Source organism: Somniosus microcephalus, chromosome 3 (assembly GCF_052327205.1).
Source record: "Somniosus microcephalus isolate GS21.2 chromosome 3, FLI_Smic_1.0, whole genome shotgun sequence".
Classification (NCBI taxonomy): domain Eukaryota; kingdom Metazoa; phylum Chordata; class Chondrichthyes; order Squaliformes; family Somniosidae; genus Somniosus; species Somniosus microcephalus.
The window spans coordinates 305,709,765-305,732,300 of NC_140989.1; the positions used below are offsets into that span (position 1 = coordinate 305,709,765).

The following is a 22,536-nucleotide window of genomic DNA, read 5'->3' on the forward strand; positions in this document are numbered from 1 at the left end:
TTTTGTTCAGCTCAAGTTACTTGCTTCAAATTGATAAGAAATAACAAATTCTCTACCATGGAAGGTATTGAAAACTCATTTACATCAAGGTCTGGTTAGCAGCTCGGAAAGGTACTAGGGTGAAGGCGAGTTTGGGTTGGAAAATTTCCCATTAAGATAGCTAGCAGTTACAGAACTAGGAATAATCGTTGAATTGCTAACGGGGGCGGATGTCCTTTGTATGTTATGTGTAACAAAATTATAATCCCTTTTATAAAGAACAGCTTTGAGATTGTTACACATAGCACACAGAGCAAATCTTCCCCCAGGGTATTTAAACCTTTGTTTACATGAATTGTGAGTATTCAAGGAGCCAAAAGCTGTTCAGCTGGAAATTATTTAAAGTGTTTTAAACACAGGTCTTAAAAGGGTTTGAAGTGCGCTTGTGATTCCCTTGGTATTAGACAGAGTTTTTTTGCTGAAAATAAAAGGTTAATGTTGTGAGGTCTCTGGTCACAACACATAAAAAAATGAAAGTGAAGGAACTTGGCAGGTTATCACATTGTCCTTTCACCTCTCGGGCTTGGCTTTAAATCCAGCCCAAACTGATGGATGGAATGAATGTCTATTCTGTCCCTCTTTAACTCTGCTGGTTGTAAGGTCCGATATGAAATGAGTTTAAACAGTCTCAGCCCAGGTCCAAATACACATGGGCCCACAGCAGAAGAGCTGCCCATATCTTGGCACTAAAAATAGGAATTGCACTCAGATAAACCATAAAGATGGCAAGTGGGGGAAATGCAAAAACTTTGGTTTTCATTCAGTCATGTTGTTGGGGCAGAGTAGAGGAAGATTTACTCTGCCTTTGGCCTGTGCTTTACTTAAACTAGGAGCACGTGATGCTGAGTGCCAAGGGCACTGGATGTCCAACTATGGGCAAATGTTCGGTATCTGGTATTTACATTCTTCACTATGATTAACAGAAAATCTCAATGGATTTCTTTTCAAGGTGATGAAATTTTAAGTAAAGTAACATAATATTGTCTTATAGTAGAATTATCAATATTTGCAATTTAATGAACCTTTATGAAAATCAGCATGAGCTAATGTTGAGAGAAACCAGCCAAGCCTTGTGTTTGCTGTAATTGCAGCCTTCTGCCCCACGGTGGCAGTATGAGCATCATTTTAAGGCCACCCGATTGCAGTTATCCCATAACCTCAGATTTCACCAGGAGACAGCTATTAAATTATAATGATTTATTGACTCTTTATATTATCTTTTTTTCTCTCCAAAATTTCACAATTTTGTGACAAGCACAGTCACATGAAAATTGTAAACAAAATAATTCCTTTTCAGGTTTGGTACGCTCCTACATTCATTTGATTAATGCAAACTATGGCCTTATTTACATGAATGTGTTCAACTCATGTAATCTATCACTCCACTGAATTCCAGGTTTTTTTTTCCTGAATTAAACCAACAATGTCATTTGCATGTTTTATGCTGAAAAAAAAATAGCCATCTAATGCATCCACAGAACTTGTGACTTCTGTGGAAACAAAAACTGCAATGTGGTTCCCCGCATGTAAACTTGTGTGCTGCTTTTAAGCATTGTTTTTAAATCGCATCTAATTTTTACATATCTGTCAGATTAAGTTGCATATATTCTAAGCCAAATTTCTCTTGAATAATTAAATAATTATCCAGTCGTTAAAGCAAAACTGGTAGATTTTGGTTAACTAGATAGGGGAGAAAAACTGCAACAACCCAAGTCATTGCCTAACACCTCCATGTAAGTAGGGCCATGGATAGATAGCTAAAAAGAATAAAAAATACTGAAATGAGTTTCTGTACTGGTTTTCTACAAGAATACAAAATGTTTAAATCAGTAATAATAATTATTAATAAACGTATTGATTCAAATTTATAAAATCCTGTCTGTAACACCTCACCATGGAGTCAATCCATTTCTTTTCACCATCTTGTCTTTTTTTGCAAAAATTTGACTTGGCTGCTGCAATTACTCTAATACATATTCAGATTTATTACAATACAGCATTACATTACACTAAAAAAATAATATTTCTGAAAAAATAACATTAATAGAATCTTTTACAACAGTGTGCTGAGAAAGGCATCAAGATATGTTACAAAAATGTCAAAACAGATGACAAAAATAAAATATTTTGCTTCTGTAATAACTTAATGTGTACCAATTAATTCACAACCCATTTTTTGTTTGGTGTGCACACAGATCTGTTCTTTTCCACAATATCAGTTAAATGTTCTTGGTAATTTTTTTTTTAATTGTCAGCTAATGGGAAAAGTGCAGTGACTCGTCTCTATAGAAGTCACCAGAATAAAAGGCAATGAGCACTACTGGCATTAATGTCTCGGAGGGTTCCTTGGTGACCACCAGTCCAAGCATTATGTCTGAAGCTGAACTGGAGCAGCTTGGAATATGTAAAGCTCCCACATCCCTTCACCAATAGCCTCCTTTCTTCGTTACAATCTTTGACCTTAAGTTCAGAATTGGTGGCAAATTGGTACCAATATCAGCAATGGAGGACTTAAAGGTTCCATAAGAGCCCTGTAGTAATGTCATGGCCTAGATGGCCCAACTCCCACAACTACTTCCTACTTGGTCAGCAGAAGCAGATGGCCACAAGATTCATACCAGTTGAACTTTTTGTATTGTGGTACTGCTCTATCTTTGCTACAGTCATTCAGAGGAACTGTGTGTTCCTGTGCTGACTCAAGACTGGGTATCTTAATGACATCACACCAGTGACGATCGCTGCCTGTGTCTTTTTATGAGTGAGGAAGGCACACGTGATGTGCAAGCATCTTTTTCTTAACAAAATCCTGCAATCTTTCCCCAAAGTGTCGAGTCTTACTGGGACATAGATCCACAGGTGGCAGCAACCCTCTGCTACTTCACCTAAGTGTCTATTCTTCATGTGTGAACCTTGATCGGGAGTGCCAGAAGACTATTACAATCATGGAGGAATCACGGTTGAGCAAATTCTTGCCTCACCCACCGTCCAATCAGATGCACAAAAAGAAATCAAGAAAAAGATCTGCCTAACTTTTACGTGAGGACAATAACTCTATAAACTGAAACATGGAGCCAGAGTCTGGCCTGAGTGCAAGAAATCCATGTGGGTGGGTTAGTGGAGCTGCCACTGTTACACTGAGCATGCTGAGTGTGGTGGTTCCACAGAACTGAGAGCTACCTGTTTCACCACCCAAGGCCACTCTCTCTCTGTGTCACAATCCCTGGTAACAGCGTACTGCTGCCAGAGACCTGCGAGCAGCTCACCCACCCATTTAGTGGCTGATATGTCCCAAGAAAGGGGAAAGGAGAAAGTACCTTAAAAAAAGAGATAATTTCACTCAAAGAACAAAAAACATAATAGCAAGGTGAAAGATGCTGAATGGTGAGGGACACAACAAGCGAAATGTGAGGAGGCAGAAAAGAAAATTAAATGTGGATAGAATGGATGCTGTCCAAATGTGTGCTGGCATGAAAGAAATGCACCAGGCAACTCTCACTTACACCGGGGCCAACAACTCAGGTGAAGTGTACTTCAGAACAAAAATCAGATTGTGTATGATTTCAGTCAAATTATCTCAGTACAGCCAGGACATAATCTCTACTGGGAAATCTCTAACATTGTTCCACTGATCCCATATCACAGACTCTAATCTACTGCCTTTTTATAAAACTGTTGTCTCTTAGCAATTCTGCATCTGCAGTAGCAGCATTCAGGCAATAGCAGTAGCCTCTGTTCCAAATTTCATTCAGTTGGGAGTTGAACTTTTGAAAAAAAGTCCATCTGATGTACTTCTGCTCTTCACAGTGAGTTTCCCCGGGCCCAGATAGTTAATCTGCCATCACTTAAACTGAATGCTGAGCCATTATTTTATGCAGAAAATATTTTCATTACCGAACATGGCAGTGAAATAGAACACGAGTTCAACAGAAAAATGAAAATTCAACACTAAATCATTTTGAGGGCTCATCTCATTCTGCAGAAAGGTCTCCCTTAAACATTTTCTGTGAATATGGTAAGTAATGATGGACTGGAGCATCAGCACTGGACTTCAAAGTGGTAGTTATCAGATGTACTTATCGGTTGAGAAACTCTCTGGAAGAAAATCGCTACATAAAGAAGGGAACAACCTCTGAACTTTGGAGATGTTGCGAAACTATACTGACTGGTGGAATGTGCTGTATGTTCAGTGTATTCCAAGAGTCTGAAAAGGATATGTTTTGTACAGTGATAAAATTGAGTGATGCAGATGGTGCCATAAACTGCAACAGCAAATCTTCAGATTGGATAATGAGGCCTAAAATTCCTGGGGTTGGAGAGCACGGAAAGTCAGATTTCCGCCCAGGGGATGGGGTCAGAACCCGGTTCTGTTAGGACTGGCTATGCTCTTTAAATTCCGCTGGGGGGCGGATCTTCTGCCTGCCCCTCTAAGTCATGGAGCATTCCAGGCTACCTTGGGAATTGCATCCTTTATGTCCTTATCGGACCTCAATAGAACTCATGCCACTCTCCGCCTTTTGCAAAGCCCAATTCCTTATCTGGACTAAAGTAATTGATTCCGGAGGGAAAGAATGAATTACCTCGTCTAGAGGCAGAATGGCTTCTTTTGGTGCAGGGAAGTTCAGAAAGTTATTTTTTTCCCTCCAGCTCTGTTGCAACACAGAGGACCTGAGGCAGAATAGGTGTGGGCTGCTCTGCCTTACAAGGGCAGACTGGGCCTGGGCTGCTGAACAGCCCTCGCAGGTGGCCTAGCCAGACCTTGCAAAGGATCCCGCCCCGAGGTTGGGGATGGCGTTTCCGGCCTGGGTCTAGGAATCTAGAACCCTCAGGAATCTCAGGGCCTATAGTTTTAAATATCGGATTCACATTTTCTCCTCTTGTCTCTCCACTTCTCCTAAAGATGCTGAATGGTGTTAGGGTACCTTTTCACAGGAGCCAGCTGCTCTCCGCTTCCTCAAATGACTATTTTTCACCTGTGAGTGTAAACAACGACAAACAACTTCAGCATGAAGTAGAACATAGGCACTCTCCAGCAGAGGTCACTGGATAGCCATCAGCAACCTTGACTGGAGTTTTGGAGCCCCCTATCTCAGAGGTGTTGAGACCACTTGTAACATCTCTACTACTGCAGTCTCAGCTGGGATCAGCTCAGACATCAAACCTGTGATCTTTCTACTCTGCACAGCTTAGTACTACAACAGGTGATGTAGTTACCTACTAAAATACCAGAGTAGGTTGGATTATGTGAGTTTTAGCTTTGCTCAGCGATAGGTAGCATTCTTGCCTCTAAGGCAATCAAGAGTTCAAGCCCCACCACAGACTTGTGCACATAATCTAAGCTGATGCTTCAATGCAGTACTGAGGAAGTGCGCAGAAATGAGGAAGTGCTGCATTGTCAGAGGTGCCACCTTTTAGGTGGGATGTTAAACCAAGGCCCCATCTACCTATTCCTATGGGCATAGAAGGCATTATTTGAAGACCAAGGAAGTTCTTACAGTGTCCTGGATGGCATTGATCATTCAACTAACACCACCAAAACAGAATTACTGGTTGTTTATCTTAATGCTATTTGTGGGCCCCTGCTGTGTGTAAATTGGCTGCTGCAATTGCCTAGATAACAACAGCGATTATACTTCAAATGTAATTCATTGACTATGAAGCGCATTCGGACAAACTGAGGACATCAAAGGTGCTATATAAAATGCAAAGTTCTTTCTTAACTATCTTAAATTCACCAAAATGAATTCAGCCTTACTTCCATATATAATCCAGATTCAACTCAGTAAATGTAATAATTTTTCTTACAAACTATGCTTTCGTACCTGCGCAAGCAATGTGTAATGTGGGTGGCAGCACAGTGGTTTTAATGTCTCTGATTGGCTGTATGATGGAAGCTCTCGAGTAATATTAACTTTGTGATGTATCTGATGATCCAGTTGAGTTCAGTAAGATAACAGACCAATGATTGGATGCGGGACCTTCTTGGTCAGTTTGGTTTAGATGTGCACTTACTAACTGAGCTCCTGCAGGAAAACTTCCTGTCCTTCTTTATGAATCACTGCATTAAAGGAGTTTTCGGAACCAAACATCATTTAAATTGTCTTCAGATATATTGATCAATCAGCTGAATCATTAAAGACTTTTAAGGGGGAGTCAGGAGGAATCACCTGCTAATATGTTTCTCAACTAATAAATACACCCATTAGCCGACCTTCGGTAGAAAATCTACCTTGCCTGGACAGACTAAGGGCATAACTTTTATAGCACTGGACCTTTCATGTGTTATAGAGTCATATACACAACAAAACTTAACTTTGATGGGGAATAAATATACATTATTCATATGAACATATATACTTTCAGAAGTAAATTTACAATGCCCCATAGCATCATGGGAAAAATATCCTTCTACAAAAAGAAGATGCTGTCATCATACGGCTGGTCGAGCTTCAGAATCTCACTTTAGTTTTTCCTGCATCAGCACAAAGAACATGATGGATCTGCTGCAACCAAGTCTTGTAGGTCTACCAAGCTGAGGGCACAGGCACTTCCTATATGTAACCGCAAAAAGCTCCGTCAGCTAATACCAGAAATTCCTTTAAGGGTTTTTTTTAAATTAAAAAAAGAAGTTGTGGGTTAAGGTTACGTGTGCAGGGGGGTCAGGAGGGCCACAGCAGACTCCAGATTAAACAGGCTACCCCGTAGAGGAGTGCAGTTGCTGATGGGACGGTGGCCAATGAGGCAGAGTTGAGGATGGGATGCTGCTCCTTTTGATGCGATGGTTCATGCGCAGGTTCCACTGTGATGTAGCCATTGATAATTCTGATATTGGATGGCATGACTGTTGTGCTGAAGGAAAAAATAAAATAGGAACATCAGATACCCAGGAAGTAAATATCACAGGATCAAGAAAGCCTTAGGATAACTTTAAGTTACCTATAAAATTGAGAACATTGATATAAAATATCAGTTTGTCAGCCTTCAAATATCAAATAAATAAGTTCTGTAAAATAAAGTATACTTCTCACAAAGTCAGTTGCGGGGGGGGGGGTGGCGGGCGGGAAGCAGTGTGTTTCCTAACCACTCCCCATCTCCTGGGATCCTTATCTCAGCTGAGTAGGGCTGCCAGTCAAGAGTTTGGGTGCTTTCCCACAGGAAGTGAAAAACCGAGGCAGCAATTACCGGTTATTGCTCTGGCACTTCTCCCGGTGGCTGGATTGAGCAGAGTGCCATTAGCAGAGACCCAGGAGCACGCTGTCCTTGCACCCTTTTGGTCAAAGACAGTGTGCGGTGCAGGAAGACCAGGAACAAATAAGGGGAAAAAATACCATAAAACAAACACATCCCAAGAGAGAGCTTCAATGTTCCATGCATCACCAGCCTTATTTTAGATAATAAAGAGGCCATTTAAGCTGTTTTTCACAGAATTAGACATGACTGATCTCATGCAAACCCTTTTGTCAGAAAATTTCAGAGCTCGGTATTAATCTAGCTCAGTAACATTTTCCAGCAAATTTAATCTTTAAACCAGTCAATGTACATAAATGGTTCAATGAATGCAAGCCACTTTATTCACTAGAATCAAATTACAAACTCGGTGTCTTTATCGGCTTTGGAGATGGAGCCCCAATGACTGCAGTAGTTTAGCTATTTCTGGTAACCATTTCACTGTAAATTACCGGATGTATAAAAGGTTGCAAATAGAGCTTGCTAAAATGACAGTGCCAATAAAACATGGGAGAGGGATTTCCTGTGGGAAGTAATTAGAAGGTTACACCCAAAATTTGAAAATTTCATTAGTTAAAATACTTCTTTTCTTTATTAAAAAATGGCCTATTCCCCCAATACTGGAGAGATGATTTGGTTATATGGCAATATGCTAACATCAGCAGAACTGCAGTCTTTGGTGTCAATAATCAATAGTTTCTGATTGGATCAACCTGTACTGTAAACCAAGAAAATGGACTGAAAATAACACACTCACCTAGTCTTATAAACTCAGTCAATCATGCATCAAACAGTATTGTCACACAACCTGCAGGAACACATGTCACTAGGACACATGAATCATGCAAGGACACCTCGGGCCTCCCCTGCCCCGGGCCTCCCCCCACCTCCCTTGATCGCAGACTTTCCAATTCCCCCCAATTCCTTAATTACCTTGACAGGACCGTTCCTGCTGATCCCCAGCCTGACACCCCCCATGCATTTTGACTTTCACCCGCCAGCAGTGATGTTAGATCTGCTAGTCAGTATCGGGGCATGTAAATGAGACTGGGGAGTTAAAACCTTCCAGATCTCACACTCAGGCTTGTGCTCGGTTCTAGCCCCGATCTCCGCCCAGAGTTAAAATCATCGTTTTAGATACATCGGAGTAGCAGTTAGAATAGCAGAAATATGACCTGATGTGTAATTAGCTAAGGAAATAATTCAAGTATCAACTAATGTTGAAAACCACAAGAAAAGACTAGTTGACATTTTAGGTTTTCTAAGTCACTATTCATAGTGAGCGCATTTGCTGACTAGGTTGAGAAATGTGCTTTTCCCATTAAATCTTACACAAGGATTGCTCCAAAGATATGAGACGGCAAATTTAACGGACAATAGAAAAGACACACAGTTCTGTAGACTATCATATGGTATGAATCATTTTAACTGCTCAGTATAACAAGTATTTCATCTGATGATAAGGACAAAGAGAAAGTTGAAGCAGACAAGTTTCTAATACGAAACAGATTTTCACCTAAAAAAAATTCTTAAGTGCATGCGTCAGATTGATAGAATAGGTTTTTTATGTATTAGATCAGTGACAAATGGTTCCAGTTCTACAACAACAGTATAGTTACTTGAAGTACCAACACACATTTGAGTTACGCCCAACATTTTTTACAGTGAATATTTCTACAGCTCATTATAAAACAAGTTCTTGGATTCAAGGTCTCGAAGGGGCCCAGCACTGTAAGTGTTCAGGAAATAATGCTCATTTAGTCCAGTACTGCATGCATACATTTCAAGGATGTATCTGTTACTCGCACTACATACCATCATATAATTATGAATGATATTAGGCCTCCTTTATGGAACGGATTAATCTCTCTCCTCTCAACTCTTACGCACATACAGACAGCCAGAAACCAGAAAGGTTTAAGTTTTGTTCTGATGTATCAGAAACAGACTTGATGGGTCGAACAATGTTTTCTTGTTCTACACGTGGGTATGGTGGCATAGTGGTTATGTTACTGGACTAGTAATCCAGAGAATGTAAGTTCTTATCCCCCCATAGCAGCTTGAGAATTTAGAATCCAGTTTAGAAAATCTGGAAATATAAAAAAACTGGTATCAGTAATATTCTCATATAAAACCCAACTAGCTGACTTCAGGACGGAAGGAAACCTGCTGTGCTATATGTGCCTCCAGTCTCACAGTGGTTGACTCTTAACTGTCCTATGAAATGGCTGAGCAAACCACTCATATCAATAAAACTGCTACAAAGATAGAAGGCCCACCACCACCTTCTCTGAACAAGTGGCCTTTATTAACATTTTAAACAAACATTCGTGGGCCAGAAATTCGTGGCCAGAAGCGTGAGTACGGTCGGGGTACTCACGCATTTGGCCGTTGGAAATGCGGCGTTCAGCAGGAACAGCGCATGCGGGGAACGCCGGCATTTCCAGACCCGAGGTCTATTCACAGCGCGTGCGACTGCACAGGCAGCGCTTGCGCAGTGAACTTTGTGGATTTCAATGATGGATTCAGTGAGGGTAAGTCCTTAGAAGTTACACTTGAAAAAAGCAAGTGTAAAGTTGTTCATTGGCTGCGGAGAAAGATATATTTTATCGTGGAGCTTCTGAAATGCAATATTTTTGTTTGGGAAAGGGAGGGAAGTTATTTTAAGAAATTTTAAGTAAGTTTTAAAGTTAAAATTTTTTTTTTTTAAAGGGTTTTCAGAACGGTAGGTAGAAGGAGCAATTGTGGCTGTGTGAATGGAATGTGAGAATGAGTTATGTATGTATGTCCACATATATTCCTTTATGTATATGTATGTATGTTTTATATTCCTTTACTAATGTGTATGAATGTATGTTTTTAATTATGATTTTCCAATAAGTTACTTTCTCTGAAAGTCATAATTAAATAATACATTCATACACATAAGTAAAGGAATATATACATAACACGCAAAGGAATATATACAGACATACATACTTTCAGAAGCTCCACGATAATAAATATCTTCCTCCGCAGCCTCTGGAGCAACTGTACCTATGCTTTTTTCATGTGTAAGTTGTAATGACTTGACCTGACTGAAAGCATTAATGAAAGCGGCGAATTATACTGCGCACGCGCTGCCTGTGCAGTCGCACGCGTTCTGCCTCTGAACCCCTTCGTTCAGAGGACAGGAAATGCCGGTTTTCCCCACATGCACTGTGCATGCTGAAAACCGGCATTTCATCCGGCCAGATGCGTAAGTACCCCGACCGTACTCGCGCATTTGGAAGGGAATTACTGGGCCAACATTTTACATGTCAATAAAATGAAAAATTTAACAATTGCACGACTTGCCCCCTCGCATCTGCGACTGAGGGTCCAAGGAGGTGCATTGCGCAAGAGGTCATCATCGTACGTATCCTCACACTGTTCCCTTTGGGGAACTGTATGAAGTGGTGGAAGGATTTATGGCCGTGATTAACGCTCATTCCGTGACCGTAACCATCTTTGAACCAGCCATTAGGGTGGTTAGTCCTATGGCGGGAGGGTTTTACGGGCTCCCACAACCCATCTGAGGGGGGGGGGGCACCAACACCCACGGACGCAAGTATCCCGCTGGATGTCCACCCAGAATTTAAAGTTGGAGCTCCGACTCCACTTGCCGGGACTGTCTGGAGTGGGGTTCAAAACCCTACTCCTTCTGGCCCAGCGGCGGGGATGCTTACTGCTACGCAAAAGGCCCACTCCGCACAAAAGGTGACACCCATACGTTTCCTGCGCCTTTTCCCTCCCCGTGACTGGAGCCCTATGCTGCCATTTCACGTTGCTAATCGGATTGGGCCTTTGTCATAGCGGTAGGATCCCCGCCGCTGGGCCAGATCAGGGTAGGGTTTCGAACCCCGCTCCAGACAGTCCCGGCAAGTGGAGTCGGAGCTCCGGCTCTAAATTCTGGGTTGACATCCAGTGGGATATTTGCGTCCGTGGGTGTGGGTGGCCCCCCCTCCTTGTATAGCTTGTGGGAGCCCGTAAAACCCTCCCGCCATAGGACTAACCGCCCAAATGGCTGGTTCAAAGATGGTTACGGTCACAGAATGAGCGTTAATCATGGCCATAAATCCTTCCACCACTTCATACAGTTCCCCAAAGGGAACAGTGTGAAGACACGTATGACGACGACATTGCTAAATGAATAAATGGAATTTAAAAAAATTCTTTTAGGGCTTTTAAAAGTCTTTAAATTGCTTTAATTCTCTTTAAAACTACTTCAGATTACTCAAAATAATGTAAACATTTTAAAAAGTTTATAAAAGTTACCAAAATCTTCAAAAAACTTCCAAAAACCTATTTAAACTGCTGCTTTGCATGTAAAAATGCTTAGCAGCTTGACAGAAACATTGGGGGCGTGTCCAGTGAAACTGAGACCTCAAGGGGCGTGTCTCACTTGCACTGCACGCTCCTGGCTTCGCGCTGGCTGCACTCCTGGGCGGCGTGACGTCATACGCTGCCCGGGATTCTTCTTTTTCAAACACCAAGTCCAGGCATCCCTGGAGCTGATCGGCAGTAGCGCGGGGTAAGTGCATATACGGGGCTTGCACGCGCGGCAAGCCCCGTTCACCAATTTCTGGCCCATGAAGTAGAATCCATTCTTTGGGCTAACTACACTGTACTGTTAAACAGTTCCTTTTAGTTATGAACAATGTTAGGGCTGGGCAATTCCATGCCATGGAATGTCATACATCATTGTATCACTGCATGATTCATATCAGGGCACTAAATCTGGAACCTAAAGCATCTTGAAGCCATATTGCTGTAGAATCTTGGTTGAAAATATTGCTCGATTCAGAAATGAACTGAAGCAGTTTTAGTACAAGTTTTGAAATGGATTGAACCTTTTAGTTCAAAAAATGTGGTACAAATGAGGCAAATCCCATAACATCAACCCCATACTGAGTAACACCCATTACATGCAGAGCTGCTTGGGGATGTAGCAACGGAGCAACCACATATGTCTAACTATGGGTCATGCAGGGGTGGAAGGAGGCTTAATCATGCTTTATAGCAATGCTGCATGCCTCACTGCATCACCAGATGTTGTTGGTGGCCATTCTTACCATAGAACTGAGATTATCTTTTTGACATAATTTGTTTTAAATCAAAATCCTCCAAAACATTTTCTCCACTCCTCTCCTGAAGGTGCTGACTCATTCTGAGAAACAGTTCCATGGTTAACTACCCAAGTGGCCATTCTTCATGTGTGAGTTTAGAAAATAAGTTTCAGCAGGCTATTCAACCATGGAGAGGGGTGGCACCATCATAAGCGAACCGGATTCTACCATGACACACCATGCACACACATATACATGCACATTCCAGCAACAACCACTGTGTGAACTAAACCAGGAACTCTGGGTGATAGTTTCCCCTCCCTAATCCAGAGACACTGTCGTGCCTCAGCACTCCTCCAGCTGAGATTAGCATTAAGCACAGTTCAGAGGTTGAACCAAGGGCCATCCTGATCTAGAAGGTTGAAAGTTACATCAGGCAGTGCAGTAACCTACTAAGCTACTGGGGAAACTACATTTGAAATATATTTTATAGAATTATACAGCACAGAAGGGGGCCATTCGGCTCACCGTGCCTGTGCTGGTTCACTTCATGAGCTAAAACTGACACTTTTAAGTGTAATCTTACAATCACCCCATGGGATATAGAAATTGTTCCGCTTGTGACCTGATCAATTCATTTTCCATTTAATTATTAAGAGTTATAAGTTATAAGATTAGGCTATCCTGTGGAATATTATCTTTATCCATGGAGATATGCATCTGTACCATCTGTAACACTGTATATACAAAAACACTTTAAATTTTAACTTTTAATAAAGTTCTTACAGCTTGTTCAGTAGTGCTTTTCTAGAATTTAAACTTTGGTCTAGGGTGGTATCTAATGTTTGCAGATGCTTGAAGACAATAGCCTCTGGGCTTCCAAAATAAACCTTCATTCTGATAGAGCAGTGAAAGCCAGTTGTCTTAGCTGCAGCCAAAGATCATGTATTGCAGAATGTCATCCCCCTGCTACGTATCAAGCATCAGGAATGTTGGAGTCAGGAGCATATCAAAACCCCACCTGACATAACAGTCATCATGTCAATGGGCTGCTGTATTCCCTAAGGTCAATATAACTATCCATGAGACCCCAAGCCTGAAAGAGGACACTATCACAACATTTTCATTGTATACGGTCAGGCCCAAGCCAAAGGTGACTCGCAGGACCTGTCTGCACCTAGCATAACAGGCAGCAATGGGTTTCAGAGGTGACTAATGTAATGCCAGTTTAGTGACCTTGTTGTTTTAGGGGCTTCAGGGTTTAAATTGAAGTTTGTTCAGGCACCCAAAAGATACACCTTGGGTCGAAAGGATATAAAGCTGTCATTGTGACAGATTGCTTCTTCAGGAAACTTAGCTCACTCCTGGGAAAACAACTTTCCATTGGTGTTGAAAAGAGAAAAGTATCCTGTTTGGCTTGCTACTGGGAACGCAACATCAATAAATCCAACTTCACTTTGAAATGGGAGATAAATGGTATCTGATTAGGTCTTCACTGTCTTCAGTAAATAATGTCCAACATTTAGAACACTGCTAATTTGCACATCTAATAAAATCGCCACTAAAATTACTAGAATTTATTAGCATAATGACTGTAATTAAGCCCTGAGTTCATTCACCAAGATTACTTCATAAAACAGGATGGACTGTTTTCTAATATTAGGATATAGTCTGTAAATAGTTTATTCTTAGATTATGCACTTGACTATTTGAAGTTGCAGTACTTCTTACCTCCACAATTCTTAAATTATCACTTGTGTAGCTAAAAGTCTTGTATCATTTATTTGGGACAATGGCCTAGAAATTCAGTTGCGTGCGCCAGCCGTTAGCGCCTTAAGAGGAGTAGACTTCGAGCGCTAGGCGCTTAGCGGCCGGGCGCAGGGCGATCTGCGCCTACGCCCAACTTCAGTAGACATTTAGCGCCGGCGCAAAGTGTTTGCGCGCGCTCAGCTGCGCGCGCAGCTTATGACGTCATTTCGTCGTGCAACGCCCTTTGTGCGCCCCAAACCGGAACTTCAGTCGCGCCCGCCCAATGTGGGCGTGGCGGTGCTAAGAACTGTGAAGTGGAACGCAGCAGAGGCCTTGCGGGCCTCGGGGAGTGCTAATTAAAGGGCACTTACACTGAACTATAAAGGCCAGCCATTTTGCTGCAATGACTTTTGTGCAACGGATTTCTGGACTGAGACCAAGGAAGAGACCTTACTGATTTGGCCCAACATAGGAGAGGTATTTTTGGCTTCTGGCCAGAGCTTGGCAATTTGCCTCATTGTGATTTCATTGTTTGCCAGTATATTATGGGGGCTGCATGGGGTGCCAACCCTCAGTTCCAGCATTATGTGCGAAGGGCTCGCAGACGCTGTGTGAGAGGGGCAGCCATGCCTAGACGCAGAGGGGGCATCAGGCGTCGGCAACGTAGGCCTTACCCACTCAGGGAATACCGCCAGCAGGTGTCCTATCTCACCATGACTGCCGCGCAGTGTGTTAAGAGGCTGCACTTCAGAAGGGAGGTGGTTGCAGAGATCTGCCAGCTGCTTCACAGAGATCTGCGTCCACAGCTGATGTGCAGGACGTCTCTGTCGGTGGAAGTGAAGGTCACGGTGGCTCTGAACTTTTATGCAAGCGGCTCCTTCCAAGCCGCTGCTGGGGACATAGCTAACATATCCCAGTTCGCCGTGCATCGCTGCATCCGGCAGGTCACCGATGCCCTTTTCACAAGGAGACACCAATTCATCTCCTTCCCCATGACCCTGGAGAGGCAGGAGCAGCGTGCAGTCGGATTTGCGAGGATCGCGGACTTCCCCATGGTGCAGGGCGCCATTGACTGCACGCATGTGGCTTTGCGGGCACCTATCGACAATGCCGAGGATTACCGCAACTGGAAGGGCTACCATTCCCTCAATGTACAGCTGGTGTGTGACAACAGGCAGCGCATCCTAGCTGTCAATGCCCGCTTTCCAGGCAGCAGCCACGATGCATTTATCCTGTGCCAGACTACTGTGGCTGACATGTTCCAGGCACAGCCTCCCCGAAGAGGATGGCTTATCGGGGACAAAGGCTATCCTTTGTGTACATGGCTCATGACCCTGCTCCGCGCGCCCAGGACCCCTGCTGAGGAGGCATACAACGAAAGCCATCAAGCCACAAGGAACATCATAGAGCAAACGATTGGCGTCCTCAAGCAACGGTTCCGCTGCCTGGATCGCTCCGGCGGATCTCTGCAGTATTCGCCGGATAGAGTCTCCCAGTTCGTCGTTGTAAAGTCTGTGGGTTGTTTAGTTAATTAATACACAGACTACCAGAGTAACTTAAAACAGGACTTTACTATTCGAAGGTCAGGGCGAATCTGCCCAATAAATCCTGACACAACACTTATATACTGGTGTGGTCACCGTCGGTATTACAGTATACAGAAGCCAAACAAAGTAGTGCCACACCTAAAATAGTTCTCTTAAAGGTGAACGGTTACATACAATAGTTCTCTTAAAGGTAGACGGGTACATACACTACAATCCTCCCTTTTTAGCTTACAACATACTTATTCCCCATTAAACATAACATATAATCAACTTCATGTAAAACAATTCACAGATATAGTCTCTGCGGGAAACAGTTCACAGATTCAGTCTCTGCGGGAACAGTTCACAGATTCAGTCTCTGGTCTTGACTCGGTCCGAACAACATCTCTGTGGTGTAGCCGGTTCACATTTCTAGCGTGACTCATCCAATAGTCTTTCCCTTGGCTTAACAGCTTGAACTTCCGTCCTGCTGAACCAGCAGTGCTGACTTTTACAAACAGCTGGACTGCCTTGGTAATTTTTCCTACTTTCCAACTGATTTGGCCCCCTTCGTAGGGCCCACGTGCATGATCTGATAGAAGTGATAATGATTTAGATGGTTATCGTCTTCTGCTTCGTCTTTTTCTTTTCTGCTTCTTGGAGACTCTCGGGGCTCCCTTATCCGCTGTCAGCTGTAGCGCCACCATCTCCCTATGTTCCTTAGACTTTAAGTGTTTCATCCTGATTTCTGCACTTTGGGAGTTTTCATCACAAGCTGGGCAGACCAAGTCATCGTAATATTCCGTGTCACTCAACAGGTCATGGTAATATTCGGTGTCGTCCTGAGCTAGTCTAGCGAGAGGGCCTGCTACTTCTTCCTTACCCAACTGGACGTTAGCCGACTGTTGTTCCCTCCCTAGACATCTTTCCTGAAGAGACTTCTTCATGCGTTCATATTCATCCTGCTCTTCCTGGGTTTCCTGCCAATCCTTCACTAATGACCTCATTTGTGATTCCAATACTTCCCCTTCCATCGGGGATTGATTGATCGGGCTATTCAATCCTTCTACTGGAGCAGCTGTTTCAACATTCTGTAGTTCACATTGACGTGATTCAGCGTACTTTCGGCAGCCCCGTAAAATCTGTGTTGCAACCTCCACTATTCCCCAAACTTTTGAGAGTTCCGAACCCCTTCCCTTTGAAGATTGAAGCTCGTGTTCAAATGGTTCCCATTGCAGAGTCTTGTCTCTCAGCATATGAAGGAGTTGGCTGACCGTTAACTCTTCCACGGGGACCCTGTGGATCAGAGTCTTCTCCATTTCATCCACCTTTTCCTCCAATGCTTTCACCTTTTTTTCCTCTTGTACTTTGGCTTTAAATGCTCGGAGAAGTTGCGCCTTGATGCTCTCTAGCTCATGTTCAGGGGCCATTCTTACAGTCTCTGTGTTTCTTACAGTTGCCTTTTCTTTCACTGAAAGAATTCCCAGTTGAATCTGTTCTTCAAGTTGTTGAACCTCGGTCATTGCCGCCTCATATTTGTCTTGGGTTTCCTTCAATATTTTTATGAGTTCTTGGACCTCTTGACTTTCATGTTCTGCCATGTCTTTCACCTCTAATTTCTCATCTATGGATGGAACTTCTACCGATGAGTCTGTCTTGGCCTTGAGCTCATCAAGAATTTCCTGCAGCCTTTGGACTTCTTGCTCATGTTCAACCTTTAGTTGCTCATATGCTTCCACTGAAACTAGCTTTTCGGAGGTTGCCGAGTTAACCCCCTCCAGGATTGTAGCCTGGGCCTGTTCATACTGTTCCTTCAACTTCTCAAACTCTGCTTGTAAGGAGTCGTAGAGAAGAACTGGAATAAAATCCTGGCTTCCTGAAGATTCCTCTTCATTTGCTTCTTTCTGCAAATATTCTAACTCCTGAACATCATAAGGGAGATGTGATCGATGATTGGTCACGATGGCTCTATGGTCGCTCTCTGCTTGAGCTAGCTGCTTCTGTTGTCTTTCCAGATTCTCCCATTCGGTGTCATAGAACTTTTTCATTGTTTTCATCTCTTGTACGAGACGGTAACTCAATTGTTCTAATTGTTGTCGTAATTTGAAATAAAGTTGAGTCCGAGCTCGGTGTTCTTCCGTCATGGATATGTCCTTAAACTGAACAGACTCAAAATTCTCTGTCAAACTATGTTGTCGTTGTTCGGTGGAGATCTGTTCTGAAACTTTGTTCTTCTCTGGAGCATAAGCCTTTCTGCATGCCTTCGTTTTTCCAACCTTAGTCGGCAAGTCCATTTTAGCCTTGTCTTTCACATTTGGGTTGGTCTTATCGTCATCCGATTCAGAATCTGAGCTGATTGTCTGCACCGAGTCCTCACTCGTTATGGCTTTTAGATAGTGCCATTCCATGTCTATTTTCTTGATCCACTCCCGTCCTAGAAGTGGTGGTCCTCCCTCAGGTAGTACGTATAAGTTCATTCTTGGGTGTTCTTTACCCCTATCTCTCACCTTGACTCTTATCTTTCCCATGGGGTATACTCTATGCCCCGTGTATGTCTGCAATACGAACTTGGTATCTCTTAAGGGTATATGTGAGAATAGCTGGTGGTAATCCCTTCGATTTATGACTGATAGAGCTGATCCAGTGTCCAACTCCATTTTCACTTGGACTCCAGCTATTTTTAGCATGACCCAGATAGTTTGTAGGTCAGCTTCCTTACTCACATTGTGAATTCTCAGACTACCCAGCTCCTGGCCGTTTGGGTCTGAGTCCGAATTCTGTTCGTCTGAACTCTTCTCAGCCACCTTGTGTACCTTGTTGTACTTTTCCTGTGATGGCTTCCTTTGGTTGTTGGTCCTGTGGTTGTTGGTCTTCTTCCCTGACCGGCATACCTTAGCTATGTGACCCAGTTTGCCACATTTCCTACATTCCTGGTTCTTAAACCAGCATTGGTTCTGGTCGTGTGTTGTCTTCCCACAACGATAACATTTTGTTGTTGTCGAGGTAATTTGATCCACACTGAGTGCCGCTGTCTTTAGCTGCATTTCCGCAGTTCCCTTCGCTGCGGCTTCGTGCGATGCTGCAATAAGGACAGCCCTGTCAAGTGTAAGGTCGTTCTCTTCGAGTAGTCGCTTTTGCGTTCCTTCCTTTGCCAATCCGCACACGAACTTGTCTCGCAATGCCTCTGTCAGATTCCCTCCAAACTGGCAGTATTTCACTAGTCTACGCAGTTCGACCAAGTATTCTGCGTTGCTTTCGTCTTTCCGTTGCATTCTCGCATAGAATTTGAATCGTTCCGCCAACATCAACGGTGTGGGGTTCAAGTGATCCTTCAGAACAGCCACAATATCATCGAAAGTCTGATCCGCCGGTTTAGCTGGTGCTCGTAGATGCTTCAAGAGCCCGTATGTCTTCGCGCCCATCGAGTTTAGCAAGGTTATAGCTTTGTCATCTTCTTCTATTTTATTGGCCTCACCATAGATCTCAATGCGTTCCACATACGTGGCCCAGTCTTCTACCTTGGAATTAAAATCGTTGATGTTACCACGCTTAGACATCTTCCTCTCTTCCTGATAACACCACGGATTATTTCTTTAAATTTTCTTTTTTTTTTCAAGATGGCGGTTCCCGCGAAAATGGCGGTTTCCCGCGCTTATCTTCTCTCCCCGCCCACTTCAATGGCGGTTTCCCGCTTCTGTCTCCTTCCCCGCCTAATGGCGGCTTCCCGCATTTCTTCCCTGGCGGGAGGGGTACACTTTCCCCACGGGCGACGGCCGCTGGCTTTCAGGTTCACAGCCTGCGCGTCGGCTTCAGTGCTTTCCCTTTTCTCGGCAGGGCAACCGGCGCTGGGTACACCCCGTTGACGGCGAACAGTTTCAGCCGCTGGGCTGGCTCTCGCTCAGTTCCCCTTGCTCGGGCTCTGTCTCTCTCCCGCTCGCTCGGCTCTACCGGCGCTGGGTACACCCCGTTGACGGAGAACAGTTTCAGCCGCTGGACTGGCTCTCGCTCAGTCTCCCTTGGTCGGCTCTGCCTCTCCCGCTCGCTCGGCTCCCAATCGCGCCTCCCAGCCCTCTCGCAGTCCGGTGCTTCCCTCCCCGGCTGCGGCTGAGTTTATCTCTTCCCGCGCCTACGTTCCCGGTCGCAGCGCTTCGTGGCTTCGGTCGCTGCCCGGCCTTTTTCGCCGGTCGCGGTCTAGCTGTCTCACTACGCCGTTGCGTCCCCCAGCCTGTCTGTACCGCGGCTTCCTTGCTCCACGCTGCCCCAGTCTCAGCGCCTCTGGACCCGACTTCTGTCCGGCTCCTTTCCCCCTCGACCGTGGTCGAGTGCACCGCCCTTATCCTCCGGTTATTCTTTTTACTTTCCCTTACTCACAGTCACCGTGGCCGCCTTGCTTCTCGTGCTGATCGGCTCACTCCTCACCGTGGCAGAAGGGACAGTCAGTGCCTGTTGCTGATGGAAGTCTTTGTCTCTAAATTCTTCCTCCTTTCTAGTTCTGCAGCCTCGAGTTTTCTCCCAGCAGAACGACGAGGGCGGTTGCCTCTTCTCGACGCTCGTTAACTGCTTCGGAAGTATTGTTGCCGCAGGGTACGATCGGACTCGTCGCCACTGTAAAGTCTGTGGGTTGTTTAGTTAATTAATACACAGACTACCAGAGTAACTTAAAACAGGACTTTACTATTCGAAGGTCAGGGCGAATCTGCCCAATAAATCCTGACACAACACTTATATACTGGTGTGGTCACCATCGGTATTACAGTATACAGAAGCCAAACAAAGTAGTGCCACACCTAAAATAGTTCTCTTAAAGGTGAACGGTTACATACAATAGTTCTCTTAAAGGTAGACGGGTACATACACTACAGTCGTCGTTTGCTGCATGCTGCACAACCTGGCTATCCGCAGGACTCAGGCACTGCCACCTCACGTTGGACCACCACCTCAGGAGGAGGAGCAGGAGAACCATGAGGAGGAGGAGGAGTACCAGCCCAGGAGGGAGCCACAAGGTCCAAGGGCCGTCCGTCGGCGGCTTATTGAACGACACTTCTAGGCCCCCTGTCAGGGAATGGCTTGTGGCAATGAAGGGACATGAATGCAGCCGCTCCGCAAGCCCTCAGCCGGTTAACGCAACAACCACTTCAAACATCAAACATGTACAAGCTGAATAAAGAAAAAGCTTTATTGAACAAACTCAGGGCCCTTCCCACATGAAACCCAAAAACAGACAACACCCCCAAAAAACAGTCAAACACATGACTCACTCCCACAACCTGGGGAGGAATAACAAAACTTTTCCATCCAAATGGCCTTCATCCTCGGCCTTACCAAAACAACCACCCCCATAGACAACACAACCACCCCCATATAAAAAAACATTTGGCAACACCCTCTACTTTGTGTGCCGAGAGGGCGAGTCCTTGTCCAGCCTTTTCCGGCACCTGGCCGACCTGCTGCTCCGCCTCAACCTGGGCCCTGTGGGTGCTGCAAGGCTGGGGGAAGGCTCCTGAGGGGCACATGGCGTGACGGCAGATGCCCTTGGGGGTCGGCCTAGACGAGCTCTGGCCCTCGAGGGGCCGGCTGCTGACTGCTGCAGCTGTGGCTGGGCAGCATCAGTCTCTCCAGCAGCTCGTGGCAGCTTCACTGGGGGAGTGGCAGTGGCGGCTGCAGCAATGGGGGCAAGCTGGCTGATGCCAGGCGCTCGCTGCTCGCCTGAGACACTGGCACTCGGCCGGGCTGGCACTGCAGCAAGCGCAGCAATCTGCTGAAGGCCAGACCGCTGTGCTGCTGCAGCGCGGCGGGTGCCCTGGCGATGCCTGGCTGACACAGCGAGTGTGGCAGCAGTGAGTGCCCGTACTGCCCTGGTCTGTGCCCGCATCAGACCAGCCAGTGACTGCACGGCACCACTGATCAACTGGCCACTCGCTGCCTGTGCTGCCCTGAAGTCGTCCCGACTCGCGTCCTGTGCTGCACTGAATTCGGCCCGACTCGCGTCCTGTGCTGCCCCGAATTGCTCGAAACCCCTGGCCTGTGCTGCCCCGAGTTGCTCGAAACCCCTGGCCTGTGAGGCCCCGAAATCGGACACACTATGAGCCAGGGACTCGATGGCCTCAGGCAACCGTGCCACAACCCCCATGAACTCGGTGTGCCGGCGATCCGAGTCCGCGGACATTTGATCGAGGAGGCGCACCTCCTGGGCGAGGACCGTCTCCGGACTGGAGGCCGGACTCTCCCTCTGGGGAGAAGGCCGCCGAGCTGCCCGACCCTTCCCGCATGGCTGGACGCCACTGGGCCCAGCAACTACACTCCCCTGCAACACTTCCCCCCTCTGGGGAGAAGGCCGCCGAGCTGCCCGACCCTTCCTGCGTTGCTGGACGCCACTGGGCACAGGAGCTACACCCCCCTCCGACACTTCCCCCTGGCTCTCCTCCAGGGAAGACGTGTCCCCTCCATTGCCATCCCCTGGCGCGGATGAGGGTTCCCCCGATGGGCCGCCTTCCTCTTGCTCCTCCTCGTCCTCCTCTTCCGAGGGACTGTCACTGGCAGCTTCAGGGACCTCCTCCTCACCAGCTGAAAGCAGGAAGGCACAAGAGTAGCTTTAGAGTGAGGACAGGGCGTCAGCGAGGGAGGCATGAGTGGTGGCATTCAGCGCATTGGTCGGACAGTGGCAAAGGATGTAGATCTGAAGCGCAAGGGGAACGAGAGAGGTCCAAAAGGTGATGTCCTTACCATTGGGGCCCAGCACAGGGTCGGCATCTCCACATGCAACGGGGCCAATCAGCCGGCCACCCATGAGTCGACCCATGCGCTCCTCCAGGTCACTGAGCTGCTGGAACTGGGGACGGCCTCCCCCGGTGTCAGTCCGGCTCCTCAGATTCTGGGCCAGCTTGGCCTGCAAGAGAAAGGACGGCCTCTAA

At 45.5% G+C, this 22,536-nt stretch overlaps 1 protein-coding gene across 1 annotated transcript in view; it reads right to left on the reverse strand.

Annotated features, from left to right (window-relative positions):
* Positions 1-756: 756 nt before the first annotated feature.
* The window catches only part of trabd2b (TraB domain containing 2B), a 539,596-nt gene continuing 517,816 nt past the window's right edge, over positions 757-22,536 (reverse strand). The window contains exon 7 of the mRNA XM_085982884.1: positions 757-6,885. Coding sequence (XP_085839010.1) covers positions 6,696-6,885 — 190 coding nt within the window. The 3' untranslated portion in view covers positions 757-6,695. The remainder of the gene's footprint in view (positions 6,886-22,536) is intronic.